The 14728-nt window shown below is 49.1% G+C and overlaps 1 protein-coding gene across 6 annotated transcripts in view; it reads left to right on the forward strand.

Moving 5' to 3' along the window:
• The first annotated feature begins 731 nt into the window (after nt 1-731).
• Nucleotides 732-14728, forward strand: part of RACGAP1 (Rac GTPase activating protein 1) — a 66865-nt gene continuing 52868 nt past the window's right edge. Inside the window, exons 1-3 of one of the 6 annotated variants that reach the window (XM_053554970.1) lie at nt 732-935; nt 1185-1303; nt 1565-2072. In XM_053554970.1, coding sequence (XP_053410945.1) covers nt 2020-2072 — 53 coding nt within the window. In that variant the 5' untranslated portion in view covers nt 732-935; nt 1185-1303; nt 1565-2019. Of the gene's footprint in view, nt 936-1184; nt 4606-14728 lie in introns of all 6 variants that reach the window. The other 5 variants (XM_053554969.1, XM_053554971.1, XM_053554973.1 and 2 more) reach the window with 5 other exon arrangements.

Genomic DNA, 14728 nt, shown 5'->3' on the forward strand with positions numbered 1-14728 from the left:
TTGTCCACTGGTACATGAGTGTGGGGTTCTGTATCTGCTCCAGGAGTCGAGGGGCTCTAGGTTGCCTTCTAGGCCTTGTGTCTGCTTCTGCAACCCCAGAAGAGTTCCTCCCTGTCCCCACCCTCTCCCAGAACCTCTCAGCCCTGACTTTCTGGGTGTCTCAGGCTCTCTTTGCCAGAGCATCTCTGGAGGGTTCCACACTACTGCCTCTGTCTGAATCCAGGATCATGCCAGGCCCTTCTTTTTCTTTCTCTACCCACCTCCCCCCGCCCCCCGCCCTAGCACAGGGGCAGATAGCCACCTTTCTTTTGTCACACATTTTGATTTGTGTGTGAACATGTCATTTGTGGAATCATGATTTCAGATGGGAGGGATCCTTAGAGATTATGAGAGAGAGAGAAGAGAGGTAGAGAGGTAGAGAAATAAGGGTCAAGACAGATATTGAAAGGGCAGATGTGTGCACAATGTGGCCCAAGAGAGAAGAATGGAGATGGAGCCGAGAGAGAAGAGGTAGGTAAAGGAGGGAAATAGAGAGGATCTCAAGATAGGGAAGAGCCTGCTAAGGCCCTTCCTTGCTTTAAAATTCTGGGTCTTTGAGAAGAAAAATGAGGGAAGGAGAGAAACAAAAGGCCCACAGAGTGCCTGAGGGTTTTCTAATCCCAGGAAACTTCCCCAGTTGATCTTTGTACCCTGGCACTGACCTCCAGCACTCACCCTCTATCACCTGCCCTGGTTTCTCTGATTTGGGAGTTCTGGTTGTCCTGGGAGCAAGTGTGTCCTCTGCCCTCTTCTTGTACCCCCTTGGGGTGGGGTGCTCCCTCAGAGTGAGCAGCCGCTGTCTTGACTGCCAGAGGAGGGGAGTAGGAAAAGATTATGGACAAAGCAGACCCCGTGAATGAACTGTGCTCAAGTCCAAATGTACAGCCTGACACTTGGTAAGTGAATTGTACTGAGGGCACGCTCAGGGAGGGACTAGCTTTCCAGCTCCAGGATGCCAGGATGACCTGACCTGAGTGTCTGCTCAATAGTGTTTAATGATTCGCATAAAGGAGAGCCCCTGGGGGCTCTGCTGGGTCTGGGGGTTCCCCGGGCTTGGAGACACCTTCCTTTCCCTGCAGGGCACTTGTCTCTGAGCTGTCCCTCAGCTAAGCACAGTCCTCCCCTCTCACCTGCCTCCCCAACAGGAAGGCCCTTCCACAGCTGGCTGCCTTTCCCGTGGACCCCGCTCCCACCTTACCCAGGTCGCTCTGGAAGGCGCAATCTCAGCGCCCAGGGCGGCGCCGAGCCGGAGGAGGCAGTGCTGGTGAATAATTCATGGAGCTGGGAGGCCCTTATCTCCCTGGCCGGCCCCACCCGGGGCCCTTGCACTGGGCCGCCGTCCCGCGGCTCCTCGCTTTATCTCGACGCCCAGCTTGTAATGCAGCCCGCCATATCACAGGCAGAAGGGGAGATTAATTTTCTGGTTTTGCATGGGCGGGGAGGAGGAGGGGGCGCGCGGAGGTGCTGGGGAGCAGAAGCTGGGATCTTTCCGATTTCAGACTCCAGCGGCTTAATCCTCTCCCAGGCCTGCAGGAAAGGGAGGACGAGGGTGTTGCAAGCCAAATTTCATCATCAGCGGCAGCCCCAACAGAGGGAGGAGGCGGCGAGGGGCAAACAGACGGGAGAGGCAGCGCGCTGGCGCAGAAAGGGGAGTTGTTTGGAAACAGGGTAAAAGGCGGCCCTCTCAGCCTCAGCGCACAGACGGCTCAGCTCGGCAGGAGCTGGAACTCCAGGCCGCGTGGGGCACACACTTGGGCACATGTATGTGAATACAAAGGACCTCTGGGCACACGGGCTCACCTTTTTGGGAACTAACACCAGGCTGTTGTCTGCTGCACCTCACACAGTGACTGGCACAGAATAGACTTAAAAAACACTGAGTGACAGGCTGAATGTCTGGGGGAATGTTGATGTCACAGCTCCACATGCTTCTGGAATCTGGCTCTTCCTCCCCTGGCCATCTGCCTGGTGGGCCTAGGCATGTGCAGATTGCTGGCTTCCTGGGTTTCCTGGGCCCGCTATGGTCTACACAGGTCAGTGAGCGTCACCTGGGGAGCTCGTAGGTCCCGGCTGCTTCTACTTAGATGACACAACTACCCAGAGCTAGAAGAACTGACTACCTGCTAGCTGAGCACCTATTACAGGCGAGCCCCTGTGGGGGAAGCCCCGAGTTTCCCAGGATCAGTCATAAGTGGGTTCTGCCTTCGAGGAGCTTATGGCCCAACAGGGATGATCAGACACCTAGGTAACTGACTCAGATAGATGAAAGAGTAGGATGCCTGCCTGGAAAGAGGGACTAATAAAATGCTCAAAGGAAGGAGAGCTGACCATGACCAGGAAAGCATCTTGGAGGAGATGGGTAGGAGTTTGAACTGACATGGGAGGAAGGCAAAGCATTTCAGAGGGAGGGATAGTATGAAAAATAATGAAAAAAAGATGGGGGATCAGGGTGAAGCAAAGTGATAGTAATTTATCTAGTGGGTGAGGGGGAATAACGTGGGCCAAGGTTGGGAAGCAGGAAGCAGCGAGGACATGGAGTTTCCCAACATGTAGAGAAGCTTGGATTTGTCCCAGGGTCACTTAGGAACAACTGAAGGGTTTTGAGCAGGAGATGGCATGACCAAAGTGGTACTGGGGTAAGATAAAGATAGCCAACATTTATTGAGCACTTATGTGCTGGGCGTTACAGTAAATGCTATGAAAGGAATTATCTCTCATTCAATCCTCACAACCATCCTCTTTGGTAGTAATATCATCCCATTTTATAGATAAGGAGATAGTCACAGAGGTGTTGGCAATAGAATGGTGACAGGAAGTTTAGAATAAAGGATAAATTCTTTTCTTTCTTTCTTTTTTTTTTTGAGACAGAGTCTCACTCTGTCACCCTGGGTTGAGTGACCTGGTGTCATGATAGCTCACAGCAACCTCAAACTCTTGGGCTTAAGTGATTCCCTTGCCTCAGTCTCCCAAGTATCTGGGACTCTAGGCACCACCACAACCTGCTGGGCTAGTATTTCTACTTTTAGTAGAGATGGGGTCTTGTTCTAGCTCAAGCTGGTCTTGAACCCCTGAGCTCAAGCAATCTACCTGTCTTGGCTTCCTAGAGTACTAGGATTAAAGGTATGGCTAATAGGGTGGCGCCTGTGGCTCAGTCAGTAGGGCGCCAGCCCCATATACAGAGGGTGGCGGGTTCAAACCCGGCCCCGGCCAAACTGCAACCAAAAAATAGCCGGGCGTTGTGGCGGGCGCCTGTAGTCTTAGCTACTCGGGAGGCTGAGGCAAGAGAATTGCTTAAGCCCAGGAGTTGGAAGTTGCTGTGAGCTGTGTGAGGCTACAGCACTTTACAGAGGGCCATAAAGTGAGACTCTGTCTCTACAAACAAAAAAAAAAAAAAGAAGAAGGTATGGCTAATAGGAAAAATTGTTTAATATCTCAGGCACTTTTGAGTAAGGAAAAGAATGCACATATTTTTTATATTTTGATGTTCAATTTTTTAATCTCTATGCAATCCATTGACATTCCCCTAAATATTCTCATGTGACTTATACAACCAATAAGTAAAAAACTTATGAATTTAGCAGGTTATATTTCTTTAATTTTTTTGTTTCTTTAAATATTTAAATATCAGTTGCAAATAAAATCAAACTTCATAAGTCCATCAGTTTTTCTTAAAAGCTTTAACCATCTTTAAAAACACAAAACATACAATTGCAAAAAAAAAAAAGAAAAGAAACCCATTCCAACCATTACACAAACAATTTCATGAATTTAAAATTCTTTGTTCAGTATTTCTAATTTTACTTTCTTTATTCTTATTCTTTTTCTTCCCAGGGATAGGATTTTCCTGACTTAAACTAGAGAGTAGAGATTTACTTTCTCCCAGAGGCTGAGGCTGCAGATGGGGTTAGCTGGGGAGGGTTTGGGACTGGGCCCACAAATCCTGGTGGGGTGGGGCTGCCGAGGAGATTCTCCTGGAGCTCATTATGCAGCCCTTTACCTATTTCATCAGAAATTGTCCTCCTTATGCTCAGACCAATCTTAGGTTCTAATTTTTTGCACATGACCCTAATCTTTTCCCCAAAATAATTCTAGTTTTGAGTGCCTTATCTTTCCAGTACAGCCCACCATATAACCACTGTTCTGAGTGGGGCCTGGTCTGGTTCAGTTAAGTCGAAAGCCCTTGGTCAATTGGTTAACTGGAACTACAGCCTTTCCTTCTCATCAACTGCTAAGACCTACAATATTGTCAGCTAGGGCGCTGAAGCAGGGATCTAAGACGAGGTATTAAGGACTTGAATTAGGGCACTGGCAACAGAAATAAAAAGGAAATGACAGTTTTCAGAGAGTCCATGAAGGCAAAATTGACTTTTATTAAATGGGGGGATAATAGCTTACCGCAGAAGCAAATGAAAATAAATGTGAAGCCCTTTGTATTATACTTTGTAAGCACCACTAAATCCCAGTTGTTTTTGTTTTTGTTATTATGTTACCATCATGAGATGACCAAGGACAAAACCTTAAGAGGTTCACCCAAATTTAAGAGGTGAACAGAAAAAGAAGAGGCAGGTAAGGAGTCTGAAAGACTAAGGGAATTGAGAAAGTTGGTCGAAGGGGTGGGAGGAAAACAAGGAGAGTGATGTCCCATAGACCAAGGGAGCAGGAGGTAAAAGAACTGTTAGGTGTGTGTTACAGAGGCCCAGAAGAGAAGTGAAGGTCTGAACTAGATGGGACTATAGGGGTGTGTCAGGAGACAGAAAAGAAACAAAAGAGGCAAGGGATATCTTAGAGAGAACTGGCATATGGTTGCTGGCTAGAGGTGCTAATGAGGGGCAAGAGGTGATGCTGGTGATTCTGAGGATTCTAAGGTCATGCACCAGGGGCCTGGGCAGGTGCAGCGGGATGGGGTGACCCTGGGTTCCTATGATGCACAGAATGAAGGCTCCCTGCTGTGATCAGGGTTGACTCTCTTTTGCAAATAGAAACTGTTTTCTCAGCCATATGGCCCTTGGCCTTCTAGTGCAACTAGCACTTTTCACACTTAACCTTTTCCTTTCTGAGGGAAGCAGAATCATCGGGATTTAGAATTGGCAGGGCCTTTAGAGATTGTCCAATCCATCCTACACCATCACCATTTAACACAGGAGAATACTGAGGCCAGCGAGTACCATGGGGATGATTAATGAATGACAAAGCTAGGATTAGGATCCTGGTGTCTTGACTGCCAGTCTACTATCTTTTATCCTGTCACTCAACCTGGTGACCCTGCTGCAAGAGGACTTAGCCCTATAGTACTACCTGGCTGCCACATAATTAGGCTTAATTTTGGATTGATAGGCTTAAAAGCCCTGGCACTGCAGTAATATTAGTGGGTTTCATGATGGTCATTGTAGGAATGAGGCTTCACAAAAGAGGAAACCTGGCTGGATGTGGTGGCTCATACCTGTAGTACCATCTACTTGGGAGGCTGAGGCAAGAGGAGTTCTTGAGCCCAAGAATTTGAGGTTGCTGCGAGCTATCATGACACCATGGCACTCTACCCAGGACGACTGAGTGAGACTCTATCTCAAAATTTAAAAAAAGAAAAGAAAAGTCCTTTCTGTGCTTTTCAAAGAACAGAATGATGATGGGCGACTATCAAGAAGCAGGAGGTATTCAGGAGTTGAGAGGGATGGCAGCACCAGCAGCTCAGTGGGTAGGGTGCTGGCCACATACACTGAGGCTGGAGGGTTTGAGCCCACCCAGGGCCTGCTAAACAACCATGACAATTGCAACAAAAAAATAGCCGGGCGTTGTGGCAGGTGCCTGGAGTCCCAGCTACTTGGGAGGCTGAGGCAAGAGACTCGCTTAAGCCCAAGAGTTTAAGGTTGCTGTGAGCTGAGATGCCATGGCACTCTACCCAGGGCAATAGCTTGAAACTTTGTCTCAATAAAAAAAAAAAAAAGTTGAGAGGGATGAGAGGCATGAGAGGCAGGAGATGGAGGCAGGGGGACTCCAGAGAGGACAGGCTCCCCTAGGAGTGAAGCTCTGACCCAAAGCCTATGTGAAGAACTGAGAAAAGGGAACTCAAGTGCTGGTGGGCGGGCTCTACCTATGGAGTGTGGCAGCTGAAGACCAAGGGCAGGAGGATTCAGTATAGGAGAAGGTAGATTGTTTTATCCAAGGTGAGTGAACCACAGCTCAGCCCCCAAACTGGCAGCACCTTTCTTTCTCCTCTGGGCCTCTGACCACTCTCTCACCCTCCTCCCTTTGACTGCTGGTGGTAATTGCTCTCCATTTGGTGATTACTTAGCTCATTAATTACCTAAAAGAGAGTGGTAACCCAGAGTGGGGGTGACTGGCAGAGGGAGTAATGGGTAGAGAAGAGGACTCCAGGGGAATGGGTATGAGCTTGGACCTGGAATAGGGCTGGAGTGTGGGTCTTATATATCTGGATGTAGCTAACTGGATTCTTCTGCTCAGATCCCATTTGGAAGATCCACTTTATTTATTTATTTAGTTTTTTGAGACAGAGTCTCACTTTGTTGCCCCCATCCCTGGTAGAGAGCCATGGTGTCATAGCTCACAATAACCTCAGACTCTTGGGCTCAAGGGATTCTCTCGCCTTAGCCTCCCTAGTAGCTGGGACTACCGGCACCCGCTGCAACACTGGGTTATTTTCAGAGTTCAAAATGGTCTCGTACTCATAGGCTTAGGCGATCTGCTCACTCAGCCTCCCAGAGTATTGGGATTATAGGCGTGAGCTATGGCACCCAGCCAGAAGATCCACTTTTTAACTTTAATATGGGCACCAATACTTTTACTCTTAAATACCCTACCATCCGATACCCTGATCCAATCACCACTATCAGTACCACTGCTCCCCAACTTTCCTTCACTGTCATTGTCACCACTATTGCCAATGTGGTAGGCAGCCTCTAAGATGGCTCCTAGTGACCCCCCTGCCTGCTGGAGAGAATCAGGTGGGGACTTGGATTGAGGAATCAGGACAGATTGATAGAAAGTGAATTCTAAGTCAAGGGAGGTTTATGCTTATCACCACTTTGGATCAGGATGGTAGGGAAGTCTTCATGGAGGGAGATGTCCCTAATTTAAGCTTTGAAGGATCAGAGATCTAGATAGACAGAGGGGGAATGGGAAGACATGAATCAAGTTGATGCTTCAGGTGGAAAATGAAGGGAGGAGATCTAGCTTGAGGGGAAGGCTATGAGCCATTCAGGACAGTGGTAGGGTATGAGGCTGGAACCAGAACAGAAGCACAAGGAGGTACAATGCATGTAACCAGTCTGTGTATGGCTCTGTACTTTCCAGAGCATTCTCTGTCCTTAGTTCATGAGTGCTCTCCTCTTTAACAGATGAGAAAACTGGGGTTTCAAGGATTTAAAGGTCTGCCTAGTTTTCCAGCTTAGCCGTGGGGAAACTGGTCTGGCACTGAGACCTTAAGCCCTCCGCTCCAGTGGGAGGCAGTGTGGAGTGGTGGGATCTGGCCAACCTAACTCTCAGTTCCCTCCAGCTGAATAACTAGAAAGTTATTCAGCCTCAGGCCAGCCTGGTGGCCCACACCTGTAAGCCTAGTACTCTGAGAGGCTGAGGCCAGAGGATTGCTTGAGCCCAAGAGTTCGAGATCAGCCTGAAGAGTGAGAACTCCTCTCTACTAAAATTAAAAACAAGCCGGGCGTGGTGGCTCAGGCCTGTAATCCTAGCACTCTGGGAGGCCAAGGTGGGTAGATTGCCTGAGCTCACAAGTTTGAGACCAGCCTGAGCTAGAGCAGGAGACCATCTCTAAAAATAGCTGGTCTGTGGTGGGTGCCTATAGTCCCAGCTACTCGGGAGGCTAAGGCAAGAGAATTGCTTGAGTCCATGAGTCTGAGTTTGCTGTGAGCTATGACGCCATGGCTCTTTACTGGGGATGGGGGCAACAAAGTGAGACTCTGTTTCAAAAGAAAACATAAGCTGGGCATTGTGGCAGGCACTGTAGTCCCAGCTACTCAGGAAGCTGAGGCAGGAGGATCACTTGAGCCCAGGAGTTTGAGGTTGCTGGGATCTAGGCTGATGCCATAGCACTCTAGCCTGGGCTGAGACTCTGACTCAAAAAACAAAAAGTGATCCCACTTCTGTGCCAATTATATCTACCTCTCAGGTTGTTGTATAGACCAGATATTACATGCAACACACTGCTTGGTGCTTGGCACATAGCAGCCTGGAAATAGATCTTAACTCCATCCTCTGTCTCCCTATCCCCTGTCCACTGTCCCCTTCAGCACCTTGTCCATTTCCTGGAGGCTGGGCAGAAGTTTACTCACTGTGCATCCAGGCATTCCTGCCCTGCTGCACGACTCCACATGGTACCATCCCCACGTGGACATGAGGGTAGGAAAGGGACACTATTGACCAGCTCCTTCTAAAATCTCCTCCTCCAGAATGTCCTTCAGGATTGGTCTGAGAAGAGTCAACCATGGCTACTCCTCTCAGCTCAGGAATGTTTGACCAAGACATCACCTTGTCCCCTTTCCCAGAGAGACTATGTCCTCCACCTACTGTAGAAGAGCAGGACCCAGAACTGGGATCCCAGGACTAGAAGGAACCTTCTGGAGCCTTGTGAAGCCCAAGCCCAGGACTCAGCCAGGGAGCATACCATGAATCCCAATGTCTTGAAATAACAAGACAATGCTATCCTTACAATTGTTTGCAACTTTCATATCCATGGCTTTGTTGATACTCACCATCACCCTAGGACACAGGCCTTATATTTTCTTCACCCTTATTTTATAGATGAATAAATGGGAGCTCAGAGAGGTTAAATGATGTTGCCCCAAATCACTGAAGTAGTGAGTGGCTGAGCTGACCCCAGGCCTAAGGATGACACATGCCATGTTCTCTCCCCAACCTGTACTGCCCCAGGCTTAAAGAGGCTCCATGACTTGCTTGAGTCCCTGGGTTTGGAAGTAGTAGGGGTTAGAACCCAGGCCTCCCCTCCAGCCCCTAGAGCAGTGTTCTTTCTGCTCCGTCACCCTGCACCATGTAGAAAAACTGCTGCAGCGAAACAGGTTGGGCAGTGGAGAAAGAGAAATGATGAGAGGGGAGGAGGAGGGAGCTTGGCTCCTATTGGTGACTGCAGATGATGGGGTTGATATGGAGATGGGAAGATCGGGACACCAGGGTGCCCAGTTGGCTGGGGCTGGGGCTGGGTCCAGCCCGCCCCACTCCATCAGGCTTGGGGCTGCAGGCTGCCAGTGCTACTCCATTAAGACCCCCAGAGAGCCCGAAATCAAATATTCCTCCTTCCCTGCTTGGGCAGCCTTATTGCCATTGACAGCAAATGTATTGCTCTAATCTTTTCTCATTTTGCCAGAATGGGCTCCATTCTGACCTCCCTCCCAGCCTTGAAGGCTTCACAGAGGTGGGAGGGAGGCACCAAGGAGCAGAAGGATTGAGGTGGGAGGGAGATGCAGAGGTTGGGCTGTAAGTGGGGCAGCTGTAGCAAGCCCAGATTTGATATGGCCTTGTCTCTAGAACGCTGAAAGACACTTAGAATTTGGAAGTCTCTGGGGGAAGTCAGTCCTCTGCATTCCCTGGCTGAGGATTCCCCATGAAAGCAGATAGGAAAGTCTTGATAGGCAGTAAGGAAGCAGGCCATGGGGCCTCAGGGAAATATAGCATACCGGTCTGCCGTGTACATGTGTGTGTGCGAGGCAGTCTTGTTAAGGAGGGGGAGGCAAGACGTGTGCTCACTCTTCACAGTGCCTGGACTGCTCCCCAACAGTTCTGCTTGTCCTCGGCTGCCCAGAGAAGCCTCACCAATGTGAATGTCCCTGCTCCCTTGGCTGCCTCTCCTTCTGGCCACCGCTGCCTTCTTTTTTCTTGAGACAGAGGCTCACTCTTATCTCCCTGGGTTGAGTGCCATGTCGTCATCATACCTCAGCAATCTCAAACTCTTGGGCTCAAGCGATTCTCCTGCCTCAACCTCCCCAGTAGCTGGGACTACAAGTTCCTGCCATAATGCTGGGCTAGTTTTTCTATTTTTAGTAGAGACAGGGTCTTGCTTTTGCTCAGGCTGGTCTGGAACTCCTGAGTGCGAACAATCCACCTGCCTCAGCTTCCCAGAGTGCTAGGATTACAGGCATGAGCCACTAGAGGAGGCCCGAAGGAGCCCGGCCTCCTTCGGGCCTCCTCTGATTAGGAGTGCTCACTTGACAAACCTCAGAAAGGCATTGTGGAGGGGTCAGAGACGTGGAAGGGTGGGAGGAACACTCTTGGGAGGCTGTCAAGCCTGGAAGACGGGGATGGTGCCCTGAGTCCAGGCAAGGGGCCAAGGAGTAGGGTAGGGCAAGGTGGTTGTGGGAAGGCATTTACAGCTCAGGGCCAGCTGGGAGTTCATGTGAAGTGAAGTGCAGATGAATGGGGCTTGGCCAGGGAAGGGCATGGGTGGCTCATCTAGAGCAGTAATGAGGCAGGTCAAGTCCAGAGCTCTAGCCTGAGAAGCTGGGAGCCTGGAGGCCCAGGGTCCTTCTTCATTTATTCTGATAAAATCATCCCTGAGCGTGCATGTGTGTGTGTGTGTGTGTGTGTGCGTGTGTGTGTTCTATCTGTTTGTCTCAGGGTAGGTAGAGTCCCTGTGTTTCATCACACTGGACACATCCTTCTGGCTGGGTGCATCTTCAGGCTGGGCCAAAAGGCTTCCTGGATCCTGACAGTTTATGAATGGGAGAACTCCCTCAGGAGAAACTGCTCACGGGAGTGGCTGAGCTGGGTCAGAGCTCTTCCCAGGGTTCAGCAGGGGAAGGAGAAAGGGAGCAGAAGGGGGAAGGGAGTGGAAGGAGGGTCCTGGGCTCTCCTGACCTCCCTTCTCACCAGAGCTGCTGCCTCCTATTGCAGGGCGAGACAGGCCTCACAAGTTAGCAAAGTTCTCGGAATTATCCCCTTTCCAAACAGAACTCTCTGGCCAGCATGAACTTCCTTCTCCTCTCTGATTGCCCCAATGCTACCTTCAGAAAGGCTTCCCTGACTCCACAGGTCTCCATTCATTCCCTACATTCCCCTGTGTGAAGGTCACTCACTCCAAGTGGCCATTTCTGGCTAGTTAGATACCTTTTCTTCTCCCAGTCCCTTCTCATCTGAGGATAATTGAGGTGAAATTTGAGAAACTCTGTTTCTATGTTTCTTTCTTTCTTTCTTTCTTTTTTTTTTCTGGAAACAGAGTCTCACTTCGTTGCCCTTGGTAGAGTGCTGTGGCATCACAGCTCACAGCAACCTCCAACTCCTGGGCTTAGGTGATTCTCTTGCCTTAGCCTCCCAAGTAGCTGGGACAACAGGTGCCTGCCACAACACCTGGCTATTTTCTGTTGCACTTTGGCCAGGGCCGGGTTTGAACCCACCATCTCCAGTATATGGGGCTGGTGCCCTACTCACTGAGCCACAGGCACTGCCCTATTTCTACATTTCTAAGGTCTAACCAGACAGGAATTATCACTTAGCACCACAGATGCCCCCATGCAGGTGTGTGACCTGGGATAGGTCACTGCCCTTTCTGGGCCCTCGCCTCACACAACACACAGATACCTCTGCCTTCCAGATCCTACGTGTAACAGGCCTTGGTTGTGGTCTACAGACCTTGGACTAGAACCTTGGCCCCACCGTCTCTCAGTTTGGAGCCAGCACCCTTCTTACCCACCCCAAGAGCCTGTTTCTGTGTTGTACAAGCACTGTGACTCCCCCTGCTGGCCTGAATCCCTTTCTGCCACGTGGCCATAGCCAGCCCCTGAAAGGGCCTTTAGAGGACCTTTAGACCAGAGGTTTTCAACTTTTTTTTTTGAGACAGAGCCTCAAGCTATAGCCTTGGGTAGAGTGCTATAGCATCACAGCTCACAGCAACCTCCAGCTCCTGGGCTTAAGTGATTCTCTTGCCTCAGCCTCCCAAGTAGCTGGGACTACAGGTGCCTGTCACAACACCCAGCTATTTTTTGGTTGTAGTTGTCATTTTTGTTCGGCAGGCCCAGGTTGGATTTGAACCCGCCAGCTCTGGTGTATGTGGCTGGCACCTTAGCTGCTTGAGCCACAGATGCCGAGCCTCAACTTTTTTAATTCCAAAAAACTTTCCCTGACTCTAACATGGAAGTAGTTGTATTTTTATTATCTCTTGAACAAGAAAATACATAACAACTGAATTCTGGATTTCGTCATTAAAACTCATTTATATTTCATTCTCAGGAATCACACGGTTACATAATCAGTGACACATGGATAGAGGTTTCTCAGTCTTTTTGGAGCCTGAGAACCACAGATCTAGATCACTCCTCATGTCACAGATGAGGCCTAGAGAGGGGAGGGGACAGTTACATTTACACAGATAAGAAGAGGTTGTGTCCAAATGTGAATTCAGGATAGATATTTGCGAAAGGGACTGTAGGAGCCTACATAGAGAGGAAGGTGCAGGCAGGTGGGTGGGGGGCAGTAGAACAGGGTCACTTCCAAGAGATGCAGGGAGCCCCCACCCTGTCTTCTTACAGTTCAGATCCAGGAAAAATATGCCTATAGAAGGCACCTCTGGGGAGGTTATGTAGTCCTAGCACTCTGGGAGGCCGAGGTGGTGGATTGCCCTGAATTCACAGGTTTGATACCAGGCTGAGCAAGAGCAAGACCCCGTCTCTAAAAATAGCTGGGCTTTGTAGCAGGCATCTGTAGTCCCAGCTACTCTGGAGGCTGAGGCAAGATAACAGCTTAAACCCAAGAATTTGAGGTTGCTGTGAGCTATGACGCCATGGCAATCCACCAAAGGCGACAAAGTGAGACTCTGTCTCAAAAAAAACAAAAACAAAAACAAACAAATAGAGCTCCTCCTTCTATATACCCATACTGCACAGACTCTAGGCAAGTCATTTAACCTCTCCGAGACTCAGCTTTCTCATCTGTAATGGGAGGGAAACATAATGAATTTTTTATCTCTCAAGACTGTTGTAAAACCTAATTAAATGTGTATGGAAGTTTGATAAATAACAAAGTGATTGGATAAGGGAACTTTGCAAAGATAATCTCCTTTTATTTATTTATTTTTAGACATAGTGTCACTTTGTCGCCCTTGGTGCTGTAGTGTCATAGCTCACAGTAACCTCCAACTCTCGGGCTCAAGCAATTCTCTTGCCTCAGCCTCCCAAGTAGCTGGGACTATAAGCTCCCACCACAATGCCCAGGTATTTTTTTTCTTTCTTTTTTTTTTAGAGACAGAGTCTCACTTTGTCACCCTCGGTAGAGTGCTGTGGCATCACAGCTCACAGCAACCTCCAATCTTGGGCTTAGGAGATTCCCTTGCCTCAGCCTCCTGAGTAGCTGGGACTATAGGCGTCCACCACAATGCCTGGCTATTTTTTTGTTGCAGTTTGTCTGGAGCTGGGTTTGAATCCACCACCCTCAGTATATAGGGCTGGCGCCCTACTCACTGAACCACAAGCACCACCCAATGCCCAGCTATTTTAGAGATGGGGGGCTCACTCTTGCTCAGGCTGATCTCGAACCTCAGGCAATCCACCTGCCATGGCCTCCCAAAGTGCTAAGATTATAGGTGTGAGTCACCTCATTGGGCCCTGATAATGTCTTTTTTTTTGAGACAGAGCCTCAAGCTGTTGCCCTGTGTAAAGTACTATGACATCACAGCTCATAGCAACCTCCAACTCCTGGGTTTAAGCAATTCTCTTGCCTCAGCCTGGGACCATAGAGGTCTGCCATAATACCCAGCTACTTTTTGGTTGTAGTTGTCGTTGTTGTTTGGCAGACCCAGGCTGGATTTGAACCCGCTATGTCTGGTGTATGTGGCTGGCACCTTAGCTGCTTGAGCTACAGGTACCGAGCCGATAATCTCCTTTTTAATCCTCAAATCAATCTTGTGAAGTAGAGGTTGTATTATTCTCATTTTTAAAATTGTTTTTAACATTTTCTTTTTTTTTTTTGTAGAGACAGAGTCTCACTTTACCGCCCTGGGTAGAGTGCCATGAAGTCACACGGCTCACAGCAACCTCCAAGCTTTTGGGCTTACATGATTCTCTTGCCTCAGCCTCCCGAGCAGCTGGGACTACAGGCGCCCACCACAACGTCCGGCTATTTTTTGGTTGCAGTTTGACTGAGGCTGGGTTTGAACCTGCTACCCTCGGTATATGGGGCCGGCGCCCTACTCACTGAGCCACAGGCGCCACCCTTCTTTTTTTTTTTTTTTTTTTTTTTTAGAGACAGAGTCTCACTTTATCAACCTTGGTAAAGTGCTATGACATCACAGCTCACAGCAACCTCCAACTCCTGGGTTTAGGCGATTCTCTTGCCTCAGCCTCCCCAGTAGCTGGGACTACAGGCGCCCGCCACAATGCCTGGCTATTTTTTTGTTGCAGTTTGGCCGGGGCTGGGTTTGAACCCACCACCATTGGTATATGGGGCCAGCGCCCTACTCACTGAACCACAGGTGCGCCCACCCATATTATTCTCATTTAATACAGGAGGTAACAGAAACCCAGGGAAGTGGAACAGAGAGGGAGGGAGCTGAGGTTTGACTCCAAGTCTGACTGGAGAGAACTGCTCTTTGCTTGTCTTTCAGAGTTAACAGCACAAGTGTTTCAATTTACATAATTTTTTTTATTTTTTTTTATTTAGTTTTTTTTTTTTGTAGAGACAGAGTCTCACTGTACCGCCCTTGGGTAGAGTGCCGTGACGT

Source organism: Nycticebus coucang, chromosome 12 (assembly GCF_027406575.1).
Source record: "Nycticebus coucang isolate mNycCou1 chromosome 12, mNycCou1.pri, whole genome shotgun sequence".
NCBI classification, from domain to species: domain Eukaryota; kingdom Metazoa; phylum Chordata; class Mammalia; order Primates; family Lorisidae; genus Nycticebus; species Nycticebus coucang.